We start from the raw sequence: 22729 nt of genomic DNA on the forward strand, positions 1-22729 counted from the left end.
ACCCCTGACCATCATTCAAGGCCCCCCAGGGTGCTACAACACACTGGTTGAAAATCACTGGCTTATTGCATTAGTAGATTGTACTAGCAACCAGCCTCCAAGCAGTTGTATCCAAGCTTTTCATCCACCAAGGCTGCGGGTACTTAGTCCAAGTGCTGACCCATCAAGGAACATGGGCAGTCATTTTGGAAAAGATGGGCAAATATCGATGACCGTCGAGCACAGGTGAAGAGTCTTATTCTCAAAACAGGTTAAATGTACACTTTTACTCACTGAAGTTTCTCCAAGATAGGTACAGAGGTTCCCCAGGTTCTTGGTGAAGATTGATATTGTCCCACAGAAGTTGGATAAACACTAGCTTGCTGTCTTGAGACAAATTTGACAGAGGAAGCTGGAAGAGAGGAAACACGCTTTCTTATCACTTTGCCACAGACCGAGCTCTCTTGCCAGCAGTTTTGCAATGGCGGGTGCACAATGCTAATTTCACCCTTTGCTGGTGGAGTTCTCTAGTGAAGGAACATTTGTCTAGAGCACATGGCTTCCTCCCATTTAAACAAAGCCAATTTCAGAAACAGGAAAGGATTTGCATCATATCCACAATATTGATCTGTTTACAGAGCTGGTTTTGAAAAAGCCATCGGCTTATGAACATTCACGAAAAGAACACAGTGTCTCCACAGAAACAAGTCGCCATCTTAAGTACCGTATTTTTCGCTCTATAAGACGCACCAGACCATAGGACGCACCTAGTTTTTGGAGGAGGAAAACAAGAAAAAAAATATTCTGAATCTCAGAAGCCAGAACAGCAAGAGGGATCGCTGCACAGCGAACCCTCTTGCTGTTTTGGCTTCTGGGATAGCTGCGCAGCCTGCATTCACTCCATAAGATGCACACACATTTCCCCTTACTTTTTAGGAGGGAAAAAGTGAGTCTTATAGAGCAAAAAATACGGTAATTACATTTCTAAACTGAAATGCCTTATTGATGTAATCCATAGCTGAAGCCGATTTTCTACATGGTCTGTTCACATCTTCTAAACACATTCCCCAAGCAAATCACAATCTTCTCTCCAACACACCCATGCTATTTCCTAAATGATCAAGCCATTTTCTAACTTTTTTTTCTCTCCAAATTTGAGCACTTTAAATCCCAGTGATTTTTTTACTGAAGAATTTAACTTTGTTCCGACGAAAACCAATGGGACATGTGCCTAACTTTCTCTGAGTTGCACTTTAACTATCTATCTCCCCCACTATATTTTGAAATAGAACAATTGCTTTTTGGGGGTCGCCCTTTCTATCAGCAGCATGCACTAAAATGCACCCCCCCACAACAGACTTTGAACACCTACAATAGATGACTAGCCTCTATTCAATATTGTCAGTATTTGTTTCTGTCACCAAGGCAAAACAAACCAACAGGTTACCCTCTTTTAAGGTTTGCAAGGGCAAAACAAAACAAACATTGCCAGGTGACCTGCCGTGTTGGAAGTACCTGTGCAGAACTCACCTGCACGCCTTCATTGCAGTGCTCTGATGTTAGAATGAGTCCTGGCAAGTTGCTCGGGAGGTCCAGGCGTCGGAAATACCACACCAGGTTCCAGAAAATGATGGGGTGTTGATTGATGAACGTGGAGGTGTGAATCACTTGTTCTCCCTCATTCTCCAGCAAAGATTCCAGCTCTTTCCTTAGTACCAGGGGGCTCAAATACGGGACGGACACAGGTAAAGGATTGGCCCTTTTGGCTAAGGGATCCTGAAAAACATTCAACAATCATTTCTCTGCAAACGATGCTGGGTGGCTTCTATCGCCAATGAAATACCTTAAGGTGTCCGTGAACCACATTACTCTGAGAGCAAGTTGCACAAAATAATGCAGCCAAGATGATCGAGGGTCTGGAAACGAAGACTTAGGAAGAATAGTTGAGGAAGCTGGGGATGTTTAGCTTGGAAAATATCTCAAGGGGTGTAACATGGAAGAGGGACTAAGCTTGTTGTCTCTGCTCTGGAGGGTATTACTCGAACCCATGGCTTCAAGGGAACCCATGGCTTCACAGGGATTAAAACCAAACTATACAAGGAAAAGAAAGTTTTGCAGCACCTCTTCATCCCTTACTGGTTTACTGTAAAGGTAAAGGGATCCCTGACCATTAGGTCCAGTCGTGGCCGACTCTGGGGTTGCGTCGCTCATCTCGCTTTATTGGCCAAGGGAGCTGGCATACAGCTTCCGGGTCATGTGGCCGGCATGACTAAGCCGCTTCTGGCGAACCAGAGCAACACACAGAAACGCTGTTTACCTTCCTGCTGCAGCGGTACCTATTTATCTACTTGAACTGGTGTGCTTTCGAACTGCTAGGTTGGCAGGAGCAGGGACCGAGCAATGGGAGCTCACCCCGTCACAGGGATTCGAACCGCTGACCTTCTGATCGGCAAGCCCTAGGCTCTGTGGTTTAACCCACAGCGCCACTTGCATTTACTGTACACAAGATAGAAGCTCTTGGAGAATCTCTTCCCCTCACCCACTTTCTGTAGCTAGCAAAGGATCTCAAAGCACATGCAGTCACTTGCTACCAACAAATCAGCTTAACAAGCAGTTATTGCCAACAACTTACCACAGCCTCTTGCAAGCTGTTGGGAAGGCTGACGGTTGAGATGCCATGAGCCGGCCTTTGCAAGAGATCAATGTTTTGCAGTGGACCACCAACGCTATGGCTCCGAGTCAAAGAACCTCCTCGTTGTGAGGCGCTGCTTGCAGCAGAGGGCCTTGGGGGGTTGAGGTCCCTGTCCCCTCCTCCTGCGACACCAGGGCTTAAAACGAAAGGATGGAATTCAACATCACACTACAATGGAAGTTTCCTAGGTGCATGACCCCCTTTCCTCTCCCTATGTTCTCCCCCAAACCCCCCATCCAATTTGGGGGAGGGCACACGATGGGGAGAAGAAGGGGGTAAGCCCCATGGTGCAGGGAGAAGTCATTCAGCCAGCACGGTCCGTTAGGTGAATCCCGCCCTCAGCATTCAGTCATTGTTAGGTCGGTTTTTTCTCCTGGGGAGGGAGACACTTCTTCTTCTTAATTGGTTTTCACGTATTACATTACAATACAGATGTACCAAAGCCAACACCATTTCTTCCCCATCCCCCTATACAGTGGTACCTCAAGTTAAGTACTTAATTCGTTTCGGAGGTCCGTCCTTAACCTGAAACTGTTCTTAACCTGAAGCACCACTTTAGCTAATGGGGCCTCCTGCTGCCGCCGTGTTGCCAGAGCACGATTTCTGTTCTCATCCTGAAGCAAAGTTCTTAACCTGAGGTACTATTTCTGGGTTAGTGGAGTCTGTAACCTGAAGCGTATGTAACCCGAGGTAGCACTGTACATTTACATTTCCTCAATCCATCGTATTATTCTTTTCTCCTTCCTCCCACTTCCCTCCGCCCCCACTCGATTTCCTCCACATTATAGAATTTACAATAATCTTTGCATTCTACAATCTTCTCAAATCATCTATATATTCTTACTATCTTTCCTTACTGATTTTTCTTCCATCCAGTACTTCACATTTTAATCTAGGCATATTAGCGTATCTTTTTTTGATAGCATATGCTTCCAGCGGTGATATCCACCAAGGTGTCTGTAGTTCCAGATGTAATCTATATTTGTTCCAAACTTTATATAATGCACCTCTTAATATATGACTTGTAAATTCTTTATTGACTTTTACTTTCTCGTAATTAAGATATGCATGCCAACTGTATCTATTATTAAAACTTTCAAGATCCAATATATTAGTTTTTTTCCAATCAAATCCAATCTCTTACCCAAATTAAACATTCTGCTTCATAATATAATTTTAAATTTGGCAATGCTAATCCAGGGGAGGGAGACCCTTCTTTGTACTTCTGCAAACCCTGGGATCGCCACGAGCGTGCTGATACCTCCCTCTCATCTCTTGGTCACCCAGTTTGGGCTACAAGCTGAGTTTGCTATTAGAGGGAAGGATTTCTATCAGACTTTGATGCACAGAGCACTTTGATAACTATTCTATCTGCAGAAGTGTCCAGGTGGAAGATTACCTCCCCACCCAGCCTCCGATAAACCCCTCTTGGAACGGGATGCATGATGGCACAGAAGGAAACCATGGAAAACCTTCCTTAGCAGAGGCCTTTGGGGAAAACTCAGAAAGGCTACTGGAAGGAAGAGGGGGAGCAAAGTCCTGGAACTAAACCTTTTGTATACTGCCACTGCAATTTTGTAAAGGACATTTGGATTCAACTCATTCTACCATAAATGAAGCCAGCCGAGTGCAGCAGTCTGCTCACACACATATATAAATAATATACAGTCATACCTCTTGTTACATTTGCTTCAGGTTAAATCTTTTCAGGTTGTGCCCCGGAAGTACTGGAAAGGGTTACTTCCGGGTTTCACCGCTCGTGCATGCGCAGACGCTCAAAATGATGTCATGTGCATGCACAGAAGCGGCAAATCGCAACCTGCGCATGCGCAGACGCAGGTTTCGTTCTGCTCATGTTGCGAACGGAGCTCCGAAATGGATCCCATTCGCAACCAGAGGTACCACGGTAATAATTTATTACTTATACCCTGTCCATCCGGCCAGGCCTCCCTAGCCTCTCTGGGCGGCTTCCAGCAGGGAATTAAAAACACAATAAAACACCAAATATTTTAAACCTCCGCAAATAGGGCTGCCTTCAGATGTCTTCTAAAAGTCAGCTAGTTGTTTATTTCCTTGACATCTGATGGGAGACATTCCACAGGGCAGGTGCCACTACTGAGAAGGCCCTCTGCCTGGTTCCCTGCAATCTCACTTCTTGCAGGGAGGGAACCAGCAGAAGGCCCTCGGAGCTGGACCTCAGTGTCCAGGCTGAACGATGGGGGTGGAGAGGCTCCTTCAGGTATATTGGAATATTGCGAATCTCCTTGACATCTGACTGGAGGCGGGTGCCACCTCCAAGAAGGCCCTCTGCCTGGTTCCCTGTAACCTCACTTCTTGCAGGGAGGGAACTGCCAGAAGACCTTCGGAGCTGGACCTCAGTGTCCAAGCCGAACAATGGGGTTGGAGACACTCTTTCAGGTATACTTGCCTTGGTCTCTGCACTTTAACAAACACGGATCTCTTGTGTACCACCAGATTGTCCACTAGATTTGAGTACACACTTTTCTTCCAAACATTTTTTGAAACAAAGCTTATGTCTGCTTTTCAAGAGGCCGTATGAATTCCCCCTGAAACTAAGAACTGCCATGCCTCTCTCTCTTTCAGTACCTTTGCTTCGCTGCGGTGCTGTTTTCTTCAGCGATGGTCTGGTTCATATCTGAAGATTCGGCAAAACTGATCAGATCAGTAGCGGGGCTTGAAACAGCCTTTGGCTCCAGAGAATCCGTGGTTAATGGAATGTTGCTGCTGTGCAAACTATCGCCAGAGGTACTCGGTTTCAAAAGCAAGCTAATAAGGAAACAGGAGCAGAAAACCCCAAAGCGAATGAAAAAGGTTGGAATGCGAAATGTCCTATTTCGGGGGTACATTAACTACAGTCAGAATTCACAATTGGCTCCAGCAATTAACTGTTATAGACCAGAAATTGATATAGACATTACATTTTAGTTGTAAATAAAAATAAAATAAATAAATGAGAGCCACCCACCAATTCATTATCGTGTGAAAGATTCTCAGGCAATAAAACTGTTTTAAATGAAAGAAAAACCCTGCGCACACTTATTTTGCTGTGCGAAAAGAACAGAGAACGAGAAGCCAGAAATATAGCCAAAGGACGGTTCAGGTGTCAAAGGAAGCAAAGGAATGTCCCTTATCCCAACAGCTACCATTTAAATTTGCCACAAGCGGCATATGGTGGAACTTGGAAATATCTACGCAGCACTTAAAGGATTCACGCAGCAGCAAATGAACCAACCTTGCAAGACCACGCAGGTCTTTAAATTCCACATTAAGAAGAGGTAAGAAAGTGCTTTTGCAAAATGGGCATGTAGTATTCAGATTAGAGTCATCCGCTGTCCATCCCGCCATGATTTCTTCGTCGTAAACTAGAGCTCCACATACACGACACTGAGAACAACTTGACATTAAGACCTAACGAAACAACAACAACAGAAACAACTAATTACAATCGTTATGGGTTTTATGTATCAGAGGCTATACGTGTGAACAGAACAGATGGCCATTTGCATAATGGGACTTCTGGAGCAGATTCTGAGAGTGCAAGGTCAGCTTACAGGGAAAACAAGAGGAATCGGAATCCCATTATGAAAGTGGAAATCCGCTTACAAATATTTAGAATTCAGAGCCCTTGGGGTTTTTTTTAAGTTCCTTCAAAGCTTTTCCTAATTAACACATCTTAGAATCCTTATTCTCGTGACATATTTTGTTATCTGTTATTGCACAAGGGATATGCAATTGCCTCGACCGTGATCCTTTGAGCATTTGTGTGTGGACGGAATATATACAGGCTGTGTCTGAAAAGGCAATGGATTCCATTTAGGCTGAATCTGAAGAACAAAAGGTATTTCAAATCATCATGTAACTTTAAAGTGAACATTCTCAAGTGGAACTTTGAAGAGAAATTGTTGCAGGTTTTAAAATAGTTGACTTGATTATGTTTTTAAATAAAAAAAAACTTGAAATGCTTGTTTTCAATTCATTTTACATATTGATGAACAAGATCTGGTTCCACCAGGTACTGATAGTATCAAATGTCTCCAACATGCCTCGAAATAAATCTAGCAGAAGATCAACTATTTTTACCTCCATGGCACAATTTTGGAAGATGCTGGACAAACTGGTATTGTGGGAAGAACCATGTTCTGACTTCTCTGAATCCAGACCTTTCATACTTCTTGGAATCTGAACTTCACCTGCACAAACGGAATGGGAAGACGTTCAAGGCTGAAGGTAAGGCAACAGAGGAAAATGTGAAGACAGCTTGAGAAACATAGCATGCGGATAAGCCTAAACACGTATTTTACTAGGGAAATACACACACACACACACACACACACACACACACACACACACATATAAGACCATTCGACTTCCAAGACGTTCAAAAACTGAAGCATGCATTTCCCAAAGCATTTACTTATGGAAAACTCAATACAGAAGCACGTTCAACTTCTGAAAAGTGTTCGAAAATCGAAGCATTGACTTTCGGGTTTTCAGCGTTTGAAAACTGAAACGTTTGACTTCCAAGACATTCGAAAACTGAGGTACCACTGTACAGTCATACCTCGGGTTGAAGTCGCTTCAGGTTGAGCGTTTTCAGGTTATGCTCCGCGCAAACCCGGAAGTAATGGAATGCGTTACTTCTGGGTTTCGCCGCTCGCGCATGCGCAATCAAAATGTCACGCACATGCGCAGAAGCGGCAAATCGCGACCCGCACACATTGCATTCTGCTCTAGATGCGAACGGGGCTCTGGAATGGATCCCGTTCATATCCAGAGGTAGCACTGTAAAGTCTTGATACATTTCTGCTTTGGAGGATTGATGGTGGCTAACAGATTGAGGGTGAATCCTGACAAAACAGAAGTACTGTTTTGGGGGGACAGGAGGCAGGCTGGTGTGGAGGACTCCCTGGTCCTGAATGGGGTAACTGTGCCCCTGAAGGACCAGGTACACAGCCTGGTAGTCATTTTGGACTCACAGCTTTCCATGGAGGTGCAGGTTAATTCTGTGTCCAGGGCAGCTGTCTACCAGCAGGATTCAAGCTCATATATTTACCTCCTGGTCTCCTCAATGCTGAATGCCACAAACACCTAACCCAGGAGTTTCTGGAATGGGGCTCTTCTAACCTTGCAAATTACCTGGCAACTAGAACTTTTCAGCATCTTGATCTCAAGTGTCAGACAGCTTAGCCTAGCTGCGAGGTGAGGAGAATACCTGTTTGGAAGTGCTGTCTCCCTACATCGCCACTGCTGCTGCTGCTTCCAAGACTGGTGGTGCTCTGGGCAAGTTCACTGGTGGCAAGCCCTGCGATTCCCATTTTGGGCGGCTGATTGACTCCTAGAATATGATCTTCAAAGCCAGCAGCAAAGGTGAAGTCAGGTCGGCTGGTTTCTTCCTTCAGGTGAAAGGGGGGGGGGGAGAGAAATGACAGACAAGTTCAATATCTCTTATCAATGACAACCCACATTGCTTCTCTGACATTCAGTTATCACTATATGATATACGATACGATATACGATATCTTTATTGTCATTGTCCCATCCAGAACAATGAAATTGAAAAACTACATAAAACCTTCAAAACCCCCTAAAAACTCTGAAACCCCATTTTAAAATACACTATACTATACTATAAAATAAACTATACTATACACCCCTTATGCTGCGTTTAGAACCAGAATTGCATTTGCGCAGAAACTGTTTCTCAGGTGGCTAGTCCTGGCCTTTATAACCCTATACCTTCTTCCAGAAGGCAGAAGCTGAAAGAGATCATTTCCGGGGTGCGTACTATCCTGCGCTATCTCTACCGATTTCTTATGGCACATGGCAGCATAGATTTGATCTAAGGTGGGAAGAGTGCACCCAATTACTCTCTCTGCAGTCTTTACAACCCTGGATAGCATTGTTTTTCCCCTGGCTGTGCAACTCCCAAACCACACACAGAGAGAAAAAAGCAAGGTAGTGGACTTGTATTTCAAGTGCAATTGTCTCCTAAATGCCTAGCATTTGCAGCCAACTCATTGCAGACAGAAGACGAAGAACAGCTAGCAGAAAAGGATTGCCAGAAGGAATTTGGAGGCACACAGCTATGAGGGAACAGAACTGGGAAACTTAACTTTGCTTGAGAGGGGGCAACGGCCATAATATATAGACAGAATACGCAGCCAGGCTCCAATTACCTTCTTTAGGGCTTGTGGAATTCCCCATCCCTCTGTACAGCAGGCTGTTCACAGCACAAACTGCTTTTGAAATTCCTTGCCATTTCGAAAAGGAATAGACCTCACAGTGTAAGGGGCTCTTTAAAAGAAAACAAACCCATATCCAAAGTTCCTTCCTCTGGGGAAGGTCTAACAGCTGACGTCAGGGGTAGAACAGCCGCTACTGCTGCTTCTGCACAGCCAGCTGTGGAAGCCATCTTGTCCCTCTGGTCCACGCATGCGAGCCAGAGGGACATCGTAGTTCCACCATGGACCAGCACAGCTGCAGAGTAGAAACACAGGGCAGCTTCTTCCTTGCACTTCTGCTAGTCAAGGATGCCACATGAGCTGGAGAGAAGGCGTGGCTTCCATAGCTGATGGGCGGGGAAGCAGCGGCTGCACCCTGCAAGTCAGCTGTTAGGCAGGTAAAAAGGTAAAGGCAAAGGACATGGGTCGGCAAGGCTTACCTTGCCTGGGCTAGTTCACTGCCGCAGAGCCCCCTCTGTGGGCCGGATCACGTGTGCGCCCGCGATTTCCGGCATCTGCGTCTGCGCAGATGCAATTTCAGGTGCTGCAAAAGTGAGTCCCTGCGTTGTGCTGCGCCAGTTTAGCGCAGCTCGTGGGGATTCTCCGAGAAAGCGGCTCGTGGGCCGGTAAAACAACCCCCGTGGGCCACTTGTGGCCCATGGGCCTTAGGTTGCCAACCATTGGTAAAGGACCTCTGGATGGTTAAGTCCAGTCAAAGGCGACTCTGGGGTTGCAGCGCTCATCTCGCTTTCAGGCCAAGGGAGCCGGCGTTTGTCCACAGACAGCTTTCTGGGTCATGTGACCAGCAGGACTACACCGCAGATGTACACATGGACTACACATGCAGATTCGAAGCGCTGACCTTCCAATCAGCAAGCCCAAGAGGTTCAGTGGTTTAGACCACAGCGCCACCCGTGTCCCAAGGAGGCCTCAGCAAAGCCCTGATATGCCTCCAGCTCATGAGGAGACCCTCCCCAGAGCCCAAAGAGGACATTCTCTTCTTTTGGGATTCAAAAAGCGCCTCCGCACGAGGCAGGAGAACCCTCCAGGGCGCTTCTAATATATGCAATTTCACGCTATTACACACATGGAAGAGCAGAATGTAACCCCCACAAAAATTGGGAGTTGCCTGTAAAGAGCAAGCTATGACCAGGCTCATAGAAACCATAGAAACCATTAAAAATATATATAAATTCAAGATGGGAAGAAGAAAGAGTCCCCGCCAGAGAGAGGAATGACAAACTAAGCTGATGGACTATGCCAAAATGGCAAAACTGACGGGAAAGCTTAGGAACCAAGAAGACAAAAACTAAAAAACCAAAAAAATGGGAAAAAATCATAATATATTTAGGAGATCATTGCAAGCAGATGAAAACATCAGCAGGATTTTAACCTCACTTGGAATGTAACAAACGTTTTGGATAATCTAGATTGATATAAAATATAGATTTTGGAATAATATACAGTTTCAAATATTGACAACAGGACCCATGAAGGGGATGGGTCTTGAGATCCAGAGGATCTCTATATATGGATATGTATATGGATTGTTATAAAATTATATTTGTAAACCAAATAAAAATGTTTTTTTAAAAAAATAAATAAATAAACAAATTCAAACTTACCTCATCGTCTGAATAGCTGTATGCTGAGGACACAGCACCCCACACTTTGCTGGCGACATGAGCCGCTTGTTTCATTCCAGATTTCAGGACGTCCATTTTAGGTCCTGATAATATGTGGTCTAGCTTCAGACCAGAGAGAGTTGTGACAACCGCGCCCAACGAAGCCTGTGGCGAAGTTTTGCCCAAGCCCGTCAAAGATGTCGACCGTTCTTTTTGGCTACGCGAAAAGGCCAGTTGTTTCGGTCTCCCGGTGAACGTTTTGGACCTGGAAACGGCGGGGCTCTTCCGGCTCGTGTTCGGAACCTGGGCTGGCGGAGCGGAATCGGAGGGCAAGCTCGACCTCCTCTCGAGAGAAGGGCCTAGGAGAGAGGGGGAGGCTGCCTCTTGGCTCACGCCGTCCGGCCTGTGGAGCTCCATGCTGGAAGATTTGCTGCCGAGCGGACTTTTCAGGTTCATGTAGCTTTCAATCTCGTCAGCCAGGTTGCGCGCCACGACCGGCGACATCAACTTTTCTTCCTCTTCGGCGGGTTTGGGCTCTGCGGTCTCGGTTGCCAGCAAAGACAAAGGGTCCAGGCCCACCTGAACGTCCTCTCGCTCAACAGGCCTAGCCAAGCCATATAAACTACTTCTCTTGTTCGCTGCATCTTTGGGTTCCGCCTGCTCCGTTTGGGGCTGCGCGGTTTCAAGAGGTTTGGGGTTGGCGATCTCCGCTTTGGTGGTGCGGTCGTCGTGCCCATTTTCAAGCTGTTCCTGCCCTTCCTCAGGCTCCTCCAGAACAGGGGACGACCTAGACTCTGCTTCCCAAATATTTTCGCTCGCACGAGTCCTAGTCGTGTCTGTGGCAGAGAAGAACAGCCCGCCACCTGCGGTGTCAAAGCTGTGGGGTTTGTTCACGTGGGGCGGCGGCGATGTTTTGGTCCCAGACAGAGCCGCCGTAAGAATCTTTGCATCCGCGCCCATCATGATGGCTACGTCGCTGGTATTCAAATCCAGGCTGCTTTTCTTCCGCAACATGCCTGCCCTGCTTTCGGAGCTGAAGCTGCAGCTCCTTTCTGAAAAAAGCTTCTGCTTTTTATTCCCTTTTTCGCTGGTTCTTTTGGGAGAAGTGTTGCTGTCAAACACGGAATCTTCAACGGTATCCTGAGCTATGAAAAGAGGACTGGATCCCGTTCCTTTAAACATACAAAGATCGTGAGCATGAATAAAAGGATGCATCGATCCAGGAAATGCAAAAATGATGAATGCAAAATGCATGAAAAGCACAGGAGAATACAAAAGAGGGACCACAAAAAACATAAAAGCAAAATAATTTGTTGAGCTGGCAGGCAAAACTACACATTACATTCAACATGTTTTTGCAAGAAGCATATTAAAGTTGGACACTTTCAAAATAAAAACAGCTACAGTCCTAAATCTCTCGCTGGGCAAGGCTACTGGAAAGTTCAGAAGGGACCTACCTGCCAAACTAGTATTTTTTAATGCTGGGCTTAATTCTGTACAAAAGTTGCTAGAGATTTATTTCTCTCCCTCCCCCACTGCAAGAAATCCCAGATGTCTGGCGAAACATCTCAGCGAGAGAAAAGGCATACTGCATATGCTCACAAGCGCTGGTCTTTATTGTTCCTATACACATTCCAGCACCTGACACATCAAAGACGTTTTCTTGGGCAGGAACAGGCTTGCCTAATTGGCCATCCGTTTTACAGCTACAATAACCAAAGTGTGTTCACTAACTCACCGCTGCTGCTCTTCCTGCCGGTGCTATCAAAAACACAAGAGGGAATCTTGACGATGCTACTTGACGGGTGCAAAGATACTTCAACCGGACTGTGTGGTTCTGCATGATGATGTGGCTTTTCAACAGACTCACCGGCAACGCAAAATTCTTCAAAAGGGAAGGGAGAGAGGGCAAAGAGTTAAATGCTCTGTCAATAAAACAGAAGCTCAAAACCAGTGCATTGCAGCAAAGAAGTATCATTTCTACCATTTTATAAAATGGATTTTAGGCCAGGCCAATACTTTTCTGGCACTTAAAGGTAAAGGAACCCCTCACCATTAGGTCCCGTCGTGGCTGACTCTGGGGTTGCGGCGCTCATCTCGCTTTATTGGCCAAGGGAACCGGCGTACAGCTTCCGGGTCATGTGGCCAGCATAACTAAGCCGCTTCTGGCGAACCAGAGCAGCGCACGGAAACGCCGTTTACCTTCCCGCCTATTTATCTACTTTCACTTTGACGTGCTTTCAAACTGCTAGGTTGACAGGAGCAGGGACTGAGCAACAGGAGCTCACCCCGTTGCGAGGATTCGAACTGCCAACCTTCTGATCGGCAAGCCCTAGGCTTTAACCCACAGCGCCACCCGTGTCCCTTCTTTCTGGAACTTACACTTAGCTAAATATTTAAATTTAAACCACTTAGAGGTGTTTTGTTTTGTTTTTTACAACCAAGCGGTGCGTAATTTTAATCAAACAAAACAGAGTTTAATTCCATACACTCTCTCACACAAAAGGTAACAGTGGGGTGGGGCAGGGAATAGTGGCTGCAAATGAAATTGATGACAGCACACTAAAACAGCCCAAAGACTTCCTTGAAAAGCCAACTTTTGGCTGCAGACTAAAAAGGCCAGCAATGAGGAGATGCAAGACCTCTTTGGAGAGGGTGTTCCACAATTTAGGACATGTACTTGCTAAGCATCCTCAACCTCAGTATTTCACATAGTAGACAGATTGTTGGTAGTCGCTTAGTCAGGACTAGCAGCCCTGGGTACCGACCTCAGCCCACATTCCAGCAAGCGGACCCACTGCCAAACTGACTCACCCCCAGCCCAGGGCCCTTGCTGTTTCTCCTTGTTGTTGCTACCTGTTTCCCATCCCCTCCAGGTGAGTGAGCAGTGGCAAGAGTGAGCACTTTACCCTATGCTCCTTTCTGCCCTGAAATTCCCAGCTCTCGATGCACAAGGGTCTCCGACAGCTACGTTGCACAGAGAGCGTCAACAATGAGAGAGAAGTCTCAAATCAGCTGGACTTCTCCTGGCTATGTACAGTGGTACCTCGGGATACATACGCTTCAGGTTACAGACTCCACTAACCCAGAAATAGTACCTCAGGTTAAGAACTTTGCTTCAGAATGAGAACAGAAATCGTGCTCCGGTGGCACGACAGCGGCGGGAGGCCCCATTAGCTAAAGTGGTGCTTCAGGTTAAGAACAGTTTCAGGTTAAGAATGGACCTCCGGAACGAATTACGTACTTAACCCAAGGTACCACTGTACTGCTATTAAAAAGCACAGCCTAGCGAACTCTAGCTGCACTTTATTAATTGTTTGTTTCTCCAACCTTTTTATTCTGAAAGATTCAGGTGGAGGCTGTAAACATACTGAACGTGTGCTTTCCCTAGCAAGATCAAAAACACACAAGGTCCGTTCGCTTTACTTAATAAAGCACCACTAAAGCGAATAAAATTGTCAAAGCCATACCTCCAATTAAGTCATCGCCTTTGGCAACAAGCGCTTTTTCTACAAGCGTATCTGTTGTATGAAGACTGTCTGCATCATCCTTTACAAGCTCATCTTTAGAACCGTAACCCTGATCGGACTGAGCACCTGCAGGGAGGAAAAATGCAACAGATCTTCTAGCAAATTATTTCCCAACCGGCAAGCCCACATTTGATGTTTTACATTATTGGGGGAGGGGGGGGGACTCTTGGTGCCTAGCACACAAAAATTACCCTCACATAATATTTGGAGTGCAAAGGGGAAAGAGCAGCAGCAGAGACAGAATGAAAAGGTTTGTTTGATCTGCAGAGCGAATTTTCAGCAGGACGTTATTGAAGCTGACAAATGGTAGGTAACTCTCCCCAGAGGAATAAGGAACATTCCCAGGGCCATTATAAGGTAAAAAAGGACCCCTGGATAGTTAAGTCCAGTCAAAGGCGACTATGGGGTGCGGCGCTCATCTCGCTTTCAGGCTGAGGGAGCCAGTGTTTGTCTGCAAACAGCTTTCCGGGTCACGTGGCCAGCAGGACTAAACTGCTTCTGGCGCAATGGGACACCGTGACGAGTGCCAGAGCGCACGGAAACACGTTTACCTTCCTGCCACAGTGGTTCCTATTTATCTACTTGCACTGGCGTGCTTTCGAACTGCTAGGTTGGCAGGAGCTGGGACAGAGCAATGGGAGCTCACCCCATCGTGGGAATTCGAACTGCCGACCTTCCGATTGGCAAGCCCAAGAGGCTCAGTGGTTTAGACCACAGCGCCACCCGCATCCATTATAAGAGAACAAGGGAAACGTTCATGATGAGTTCCAGCACTTTTTCTAGAAAAACAACACTGACCAGATACCCCACAATAATATGCATTAGTCTGCTCTTCTCTGTGATAGAAGCTAGTTAGCCCACTGCTGTTAGCTACTTGCCCGTTACACATATACAGGACCACAATCCTACTGAATTAATTGGTCAGACCTCTGCTGTGCCTTGGGGTCTAGGCCTCTTGCAGCACAGAAACCCCCAGCTTCTCATTCGTGCTGCTGATCTTCCTTTGAGGGTCAGCAGAATGAGGGATCTCAGCGGCTGCCAATCTCAGCAGCTGCCCAACGGTCACAGAGCCTAAGAAAACCCAGTATCTCTCTGCTATAGCCCCCGCATTAAGTCCATTAGATGCACAAAGATGATCAGAAGCAGAAATGCATGCAACATGAACTTGTGCCAAGTACCAAACAGAGGTTCTGCAGCACATCTCCTTATAGGATAGCTTGCTTAACGACAAACGGGTTTTTGCTTATTGCCAGGGGAGCTTTCTGGCAGTGTGCCCAAGCTGCGATTAACCGATTAATGGAAAGTGCCTAACTTCGTTCTTACAAGTACCGTATTTTTCGCTCTATAAGATGCACCAAACCACAAGACGCACCTAGTTTTTGGAGGAGAAAAACAAGAAAAAAAATATTCTGAATCTCAGAAGCCAGAACAGCAAGAGGGATGGCTGCGCAGTGAAAGCAGAAATCCCTCTTGCTGTTCTGGCTTCTGGGATAGCTGCGCAGCCTGCATTCGCTCCATAAGACGCGCACACATTTCCCCTTACATTTTAGGAGGGAAAAAGTGAGTCTTATAGAGCAAAAAATACGGTAAGTGTGCCACACCAATTGGTCATTGTTTACAATATCAGGTTAAGGGGGGGGGAACCCTCTAACTACTCCTTGCGCATCAAGTGACAAAAGAACCCCATTAATAAATGGGAAAATTTACCTGGAGTGGTTAACATTCAAGGGCAGAATTAGTGCACATTTGCCTCCAAGGCTTCGCACCATGCAAGTCTGCACACCACACCAAGGACAAATGCGGCACCAAGGGACAGCACAGAGCAAGAAGCAGAGCAAGAGAGATCAGAGAGGAGGAATGTTTAGTCGTCTACAAGGCAAAAACAGCCAGGCCATCTACACAGGAAAGAGAGACTCAAAACGCTTTAAAAAGGAAAGATGTCAGAAAGTTTAGTCCAGAAAGTGAGAGAAGAGGAAAAACATGGACAGGCTATGAGGAAGATCTGTATGTGGCAATGCCTTCAGTTTTGTCTTTATTTAAAACGCATAACATATATCATTTGAAAGGCTGAGTGAGAAGGGGAAGAAAACATTTAAGGAGTATTCATAAAAATACACTACACAGAGCTAAGGAAAAACCCTAAATGCACATTCGTATCTGGCCACCAAATGTTGGTTACAATCTATAATGTTTCTACCTGATGCAAGTTATTGCTCCTTTGGCTGAAACACTATATTCCACATTGAGTACACAGCTGCTTCTTAGCAATTTCCCCTTTTCCCTCCCCAAAACGTAAGCCAAGTTCAAATATACATTTTCATATACATATAACACAATGCTTTTCCTGCCAACGGGTTGTTTGCCAATTTGTAATTTGAACAGCATGCTCTATTCTTATCAACAGATTACATGTATGTACAAGAATTTGCCTTATCCACTGGCTTCTGAAGACTAAATTGCTCTAGGGTGGGCGAATTCAAGTTCCAAGCTGACACAAAGCTACACTTCCTTATTATTAATCAACAGCACTGTGTCATGTCCCCCCCCATTAATATTGTCCCCAGATATTCCTCCTTTATGCAGAATAACGCCAGTGAGATACTTCTATGCCTGAACCCATGTAGAAACATGCACTCAGCCTGTGATTGACACATGCCGTTTGTTTCCTGATGATCACCCCGTGAACTGTGTCCTTATGGATTCGGCTGTTCAATTCTCAAAACGTCACGGTACACAATTTCTTGCAAACAGAGAGAACGACGCAAGGGAAATTCAAGTCAGCAATGTATTAGGACAGTGGTTCCCAATGAGCTAAGGACTGCAGACCCCCTGTTTTTCAAAAGCCAAAAATAGGACCCCCGCTTTTGAAAATGTCGAGACCTCTATGGTAGTTTCTGTTATGTGGATGGTGCCGCGGACCCCCCCGGTTGGGTCGCACGGACCCCTCTGGGGTCCACGGACCACCAATTGGGAACCACTGAACCAGAAGGAGGGTGTGCAGTTAGTGAAACCCAACGTATCTAGTACCTGTGCTAGAGTGATTAGCAATGGAATCAAGCCTGACTAAGTCTCTGACGAAGAAGGTGTGCTCCCCACTGTTAGCATCATTAGAACTAGTCACACTATCATGGCTCACCGTGTCCCCATCACTTCCACCCGTGTGCATCTGAGGAGCTGAAGACAGGAACAAGAGTGAATTAGATACAAAAGACATGAATATTTTCAAAAAGAAAAGAGACAGCGGCTGGCTGCATTCAGAGAAAGCGCTAGACCAGGATTCGTCAACTTTGGCCCTCCAGATGTTTTTGGCCTACAACTCCCATGATCCCTAGCTAGCAGGACCAGTGGTCAGGGATGATGGGAATTGTAGTCTCAAAACATCTGGAGGGCTGAGATTGAGGAAGCCTGCGCTGGACCATCAAGAATAACTCTCTCCTCTTCCATCCCTCCTGTGCACCAGCAAAGAAATCGGAAGCTTACGTTTCAGCTTCGTATTCGCTTTCTTTTAGGTAAAGGGACCCCTGACCATTAGGTCCAGTCGTGATCGACTCTGGGGTTGCGGCACTCATCTCGCTTTATTGGCCGAGGGAGCCGGCGTATAGCTTCCAGGTCATGTGGCCAGCATGACTAAGCCACTTCTGGCAAACCAGAGCAGCACACGGAAATGCCATTTACCTTCCCGCTGGAACGGTACCTATTTATCTACTTGCACTTTGACGTGCTTTCGAACTGCTAGGTTGGCAGGAGCAGGGACCGAGCAATGGGAGCTCCCCCCGTCGCAGGGATGCGAACCACCGACCTTCTGATCAGCAAGTCCTAGGCTCTGTGGTTTAACCCACAGCGCCACCTGCGTCCATATCGCTTTCTTTTAGCACACATTTAATTACAGTGGAACCTCGGTTCTCGAACGTCTCTGTTGACAAATGTTTTGGAACCCGAACACCGAAAACTTGGAAGTAACTGCTTTGGTTTTCCAACGATTTTCGGAAGCCGAACGTGCTACGTGGCTTCCGTTTAGAATTCCCCTACTGAATTGAGGCTTCCGCTTTCGGTTTTTGAGCTTTTCGGAAGTCAAACGGTCTTCCGGAACGGATTACGTTAGAAAACCGAGGTCCCACAGTACTTTTATGAATCGCTCGCCCATAAAACGCCCTTGAGCGATTTCACAAAAATAAGAAAAAACGCAATTATATACATATAAAGCATAAGCAAATTTTTAAAAAAATCAGGAATCAAAATCTCTAGCAATGCCATCACATCATAAACTGTGGATCATCTTATTTTTGGTTAATGAAAACAAGCTGAAATGGTCTTGCTCTACCAACCAGAATTGAAATTAACCACAAATTGCCCAGGATCGGAGGACATGGAAAGCTGTCGTTAATCAGAAACAGAAGCGAAAACTTCCCAACTTGTTTCTTGACAAGCCATTGTCCAGAATCTGAATACCTGTGGGTAGTCTCACAATGGGTGAGGAAAGGTGCCTTTCCCCCACTCTCTTTCCAACAAGATACAGCTTGATGCTTCTCAAATTATGTTACATGGATCTTTGATGAAATCCCCTGATGCTACCTTAAAGCCAACGGGAGAGCTCTTTATACCCAGATTCTGCAGAAGCTGGTCTGTAGGATTACCTGGTATTGAAATAGCCTGCGAACACTGTGTTGACTTTCTGAGACATTGCCTAAATTGTGCCATGCTGTGCACCACATTTCGCAACTTCGTCCAGAGAAATATACCGCTGCGATTGCTGCTGGGCCACGGGCTCTCCAAAACTGCCTGGAAAAGTGATATGATTAAGCCAGTGTTTCCCATAGTCAAAATGCTCTAACAAACTCAAATAACTCGCATTTATCTACTGCAATCTCAGGGACAATGCTATATTCATCATCAAACCTTTTATTCGCATCACATAAAGGTAAAGATAAAGGTAAAGGGACCCCTGACCATTAGGTCCAGTCGTGGCCGACTCTGGGTTTGCGGAACTCATCTCACTTTATTGGCCGAAGGAGCCGGCATACAGCTTCCAGGTCAGGTGGCCAGCATGACTAAGCCACTTCTGGTGAACCAGAGCAACACACAGAAATGCCATTTACCTTCCTTCCAGAGCGGTACCTATTTATCTACTTGCACTTTGACATGCTTTCGAACTGCTAGGTTGGCAGGAGAAGGGACCGAGCAACGGGAGCTCACCCCGTCGCAGGGATTCGAACCGCCAACCTTCTCTGTGGTTAAACCCACAGCGCCACCCACGTCCCATATGTGGCAACACATACAAACATCCAAAACAAATCAATACAGAATTACCAATTCCCCAGTGGCAGAACATCTCTATGTGGCCTTCCTAGATATTAAGGCTGTTTCTGACACTGTTAACAGGGGGCTGTTATGGACCAAATTGGAGACAATGGGCCTAGAACCCAACTTTACTTGATCAAAAAGCTTTATACAAAGAACACCTGCCGTAGAAGAACAACACCAGGTAATGAAATGACAGATCCTGTCATCATAAACCGAGGAGTAAAGCTGTGTACTCGCTCTCTCTCTTTTTAACCTCTTTCTTAACGACCTCGCTTCCTTAACGACCTCGCCCACTGCCCAAAACTCAATGCATTAAGCATTCCCATTCTCCTATACAATGCTATATTGCACCACAGCTGTGCTCAGGGGTTCCCCCCTTTGAAACAATCTCACTAACAACTAAACCTGAGAGCTGCTGGAATTTTAATGTTTATGGGACAATGCCATGAAAAATATCCAACAGATTCGACGGATGAAGAAGTGAGATCCATTACCAGTTACAACAGATAGGTGGTTCAAGGGATACCATCCTGTGTGAGTGTCCGGAGGCGGTTGGAGGATGGATGGCGGCTAATAGATTGAGATTGAATCCTGACAAGACAGAAGTGCTGTTTTGGGGGGACAGGAGACGAGCAGGTGTGGAGGATTCCCTGGTCCTGAATGGGGTAACTGTGCCCCTGAAGGACCAGGTGCGCACCCTGGGAGTTATTTTGGACTCACAGCTGTCCATGGAGGCACAGGTTAAATTCGTGTCCAGGGCAGCTGTGTACCAGCTCCAGCTGGTACGCAGGCTGAGACCCTATCTGCCTGCGGACTGCCTCGCCAGAGTGGTGCATGCTCTGGTTATCTCCTGCTTGGACTACTGCAATGTGCTCTACGTGGGGCTACCTTTGAAGGTGACCCGGAAACTGCAACTAATCCAGAATGCGGCAGCCAGACTGGTGACTGGGAGCGGCCGCCGAGACCATATAACACCGGTCTTGAAAGACCTACATTGGCTCCCAGTATGTTTCCGAGCACAATTCAAAGTGCGGCCTTGGTCCAGTATATCTGAAGGAGCGTCTCCACCCCCATTATTCTACCCGGACGCTGAGGTCCAGCACCGAGGGCCTTCTGGTGGTTCCCTCACTGCGAGAAGCAAAGCTACAGGGAACCAGGCAGAGGGCCTTCTCAGTAGTGGCGCCCTCCCTGTGGAACGCCCTCCCACCAGATGTCAAAGAGAACAACAACTTTTAGAAGACATCTGAAGGCAGCCCTGTTTAGGGAAACTTTTAATGTTTGATGTATCAAAGTATTTTAATATTCTTTTGGAAGCCACCCATAGTGGCTGGGGAAGCCCAGCCAGATGGGCAGGGTATAAATAATAAATTATTATTATTATTATTATTATTATTATTATTATTATTATTATTATTATTATTATTTCAGAATTGGCCCTAAATAACAAGCCTAAACAGGAAGGTTCCTCAAGGTCATCACCCAGAACAAAAGGAATCTACACGGTGTGTAAGGGCTTCCTTGACTGTGGTGTCCCCCAACCGCTGACCCCATTGCTTGCTTACCTTGTTGTAGTACCCATATGTGATGGCATTGGGTGCTATGCCAGCAATTTTCATTTCAAAGAGAGCCCTCACAGCCAGAACAGGATGGCCCCAAAGTCCGCAGAGCAGCATCACAACCCTATAGCACACCTGGTAAAAGATGGAAAAGTATTGTCATATTGTTAGAAGTAACTTTGGCACCAGATGCGACTACCTGCAAAAGATATAAAGGCCTCCTCTATGATTTTCTGCATGAAAAAGAAAATGAAATAATGACATTTGGATTTCAGGGTTGAAGATCACGTTTTTTCATAGAAAGTGGCTTTGTTCGGTGTTATATTGGAGTGGATGAAGTCAATATTGTTTATATAGAGCAGACAGATGAAGAATTGGAAGTCCTTTACTTTCTGAATTTTATTTCTCTCTCTCTCTCTCTCTCTCTCTCTTTCTTTCTTTCTTTTCTTTTAATCCTTTATTATTTTATTCACATAATATACATTCTTTAGAGCAAACAACTCCAAAATAAGCAGACAACTCAAAAATGAAATCATATGTAACGAAACCACAAGTCTCATTTTTTCATTACGCTGATCTCCTCTCCGATACTTTTACTTGATATTTCTTGCTGCTTTCTACTTTCCTTATAGAATCTTTATAAAAATTTAAATCTCTTAAATCCTATACCAATCTTTAATAATTTCAATTAATCCCTTTACCTATTTTTCTCTCTTTCTCCCCTCCTTCCTTCCTCTTGGTCTCCCTCCCCAAATCTCCTTTTTCCCCCTGCACTCAACCAGAAGCCTCAGAAGCCACGCCAGACGTTCGGCTTCCAAAAAAAAGTTTGCAAACCAGAATCTTTGCTTCCGGGTTTGCGGCGTTCGGGAGCCAAGCCGTTCGACAACCAAGATCCCAATGGAGAGAGCTGGTTGACAGCAGTGGAGCCGGAAGGAATGTTTATAGTTTTTAAAAGAAACTTTCAAAAATGAAGTTTAAGTTTAAAGCAGATCTCCAAGCTGGTACGGCACATATATAGTTCTCACTCTGAAGAATGATCCCCTTAGCCCTTTCTCAGAGTGAGGAAAGAAAAGGCAGGGAGGAGGTTGCGGGGGGGGGAGGGGAATGATAATACCAATAATAAGCCAAGCTAATAATAAGGGGTTGGGCCCGAAATTCCCCTCATCACCCATAGATGCCACCCTAAACAAAGGTCGCATTCTTCCTTATTCCTGTGCCAAACCTGATGTGACAGCTAGGTGGATTTTCAGTTCCTTATGCCAAATTTTGAAAGATTATTCTGGTGGCGCTAATTCAATACTTTTCTCATTACTTCCAAACTTGACACCTAAGGGTGTCATCTGCATCTGCATGGAAATATGTTCTCTATTTTTCCCTATCTAAATTTGGTTGAGGCAAGGTTTAGAGGAGGAAACTCACATAATAATAATAATAATAATAATAATAATAATAATAATAATAATAATAATAATAATTTGTTATTTGTACCTCACCCATCTGGCTGGGTTTCCCCAGCCACTCTGGGCAGCTTCCAACAAAGATTAAAAATACATTAAAATGTCACACATTAAAAACTTCCCTGAACTCACTAAAGGAAGCGAGTGTGACGATATGTTAGAGCCAAGATTATTACATTCCCCATTATAGTCCAAGTGGAAGAGGAGACAAATAGTTTCAGAATAAGCTTTTAAAGTTTGCAGATGGTTTAAGCTGACCTGTCCAAAATAATTTCCTTTTTCTGCATCACTGCCATCTTTTTTCATGCTTTTCTCCCCAGGGAAACTTCACTTTCTCATCTGGCTAT

General features: G+C 45.6%; 1 protein-coding gene and 1 long non-coding RNA gene across 2 annotated transcripts in view; one reads left to right on the forward strand and one right to left on the reverse strand.

Moving 5' to 3' along the window:
• Positions 1-22729, reverse strand: part of DENND4C (DENN domain containing 4C) — an 87144-nt gene that overhangs the window by 6233 nt on the left and 58182 nt on the right. The window contains exons 18-30 of the mRNA XM_081893662.1: positions 20932-21060; positions 18703-18847; positions 17096-17242; positions 14009-14134; positions 12277-12423; positions 10539-11710; positions 7905-8085; positions 6773-6882; positions 5925-6100; positions 5279-5458; positions 2612-2807; positions 1510-1755; positions 274-391 (exon numbers count right to left, since the gene is read on the reverse strand). Of these exons, the coding sequence (XP_081749788.1) occupies positions 274-391; positions 1510-1755; positions 2612-2807; positions 5279-5458; positions 5925-6100; positions 6773-6882; positions 7905-8085; positions 10539-11710; positions 12277-12423; positions 14009-14134; positions 17096-17242; positions 18703-18847; positions 20932-21060 (3073 nt within the window). The remainder of the gene's footprint in view (positions 1-273; positions 392-1509; positions 1756-2611; positions 2808-5278; positions 5459-5924; positions 6101-6772; positions 6883-7904; positions 8086-10538; positions 11711-12276; positions 12424-14008; positions 14135-17095; positions 17243-18702; positions 18848-20931; positions 21061-22729) is intronic.
• On the forward strand, positions 14143-15702 carry LOC309360436. The gene is made up of 2 exons (XR_014164147.1): positions 14143-15398; positions 15660-15702. It is a non-coding gene; the product is annotated as an uncharacterized lncRNA (long non-coding RNA).

The sequence above is a fragment of the Podarcis melisellensis genome (assembly GCF_964234715.1).
Source record: "Podarcis melisellensis genome assembly, chromosome: 17".
Classification (NCBI taxonomy): Eukaryota; Metazoa; Chordata; class Lepidosauria; order Squamata; family Lacertidae; genus Podarcis; species Podarcis melisellensis.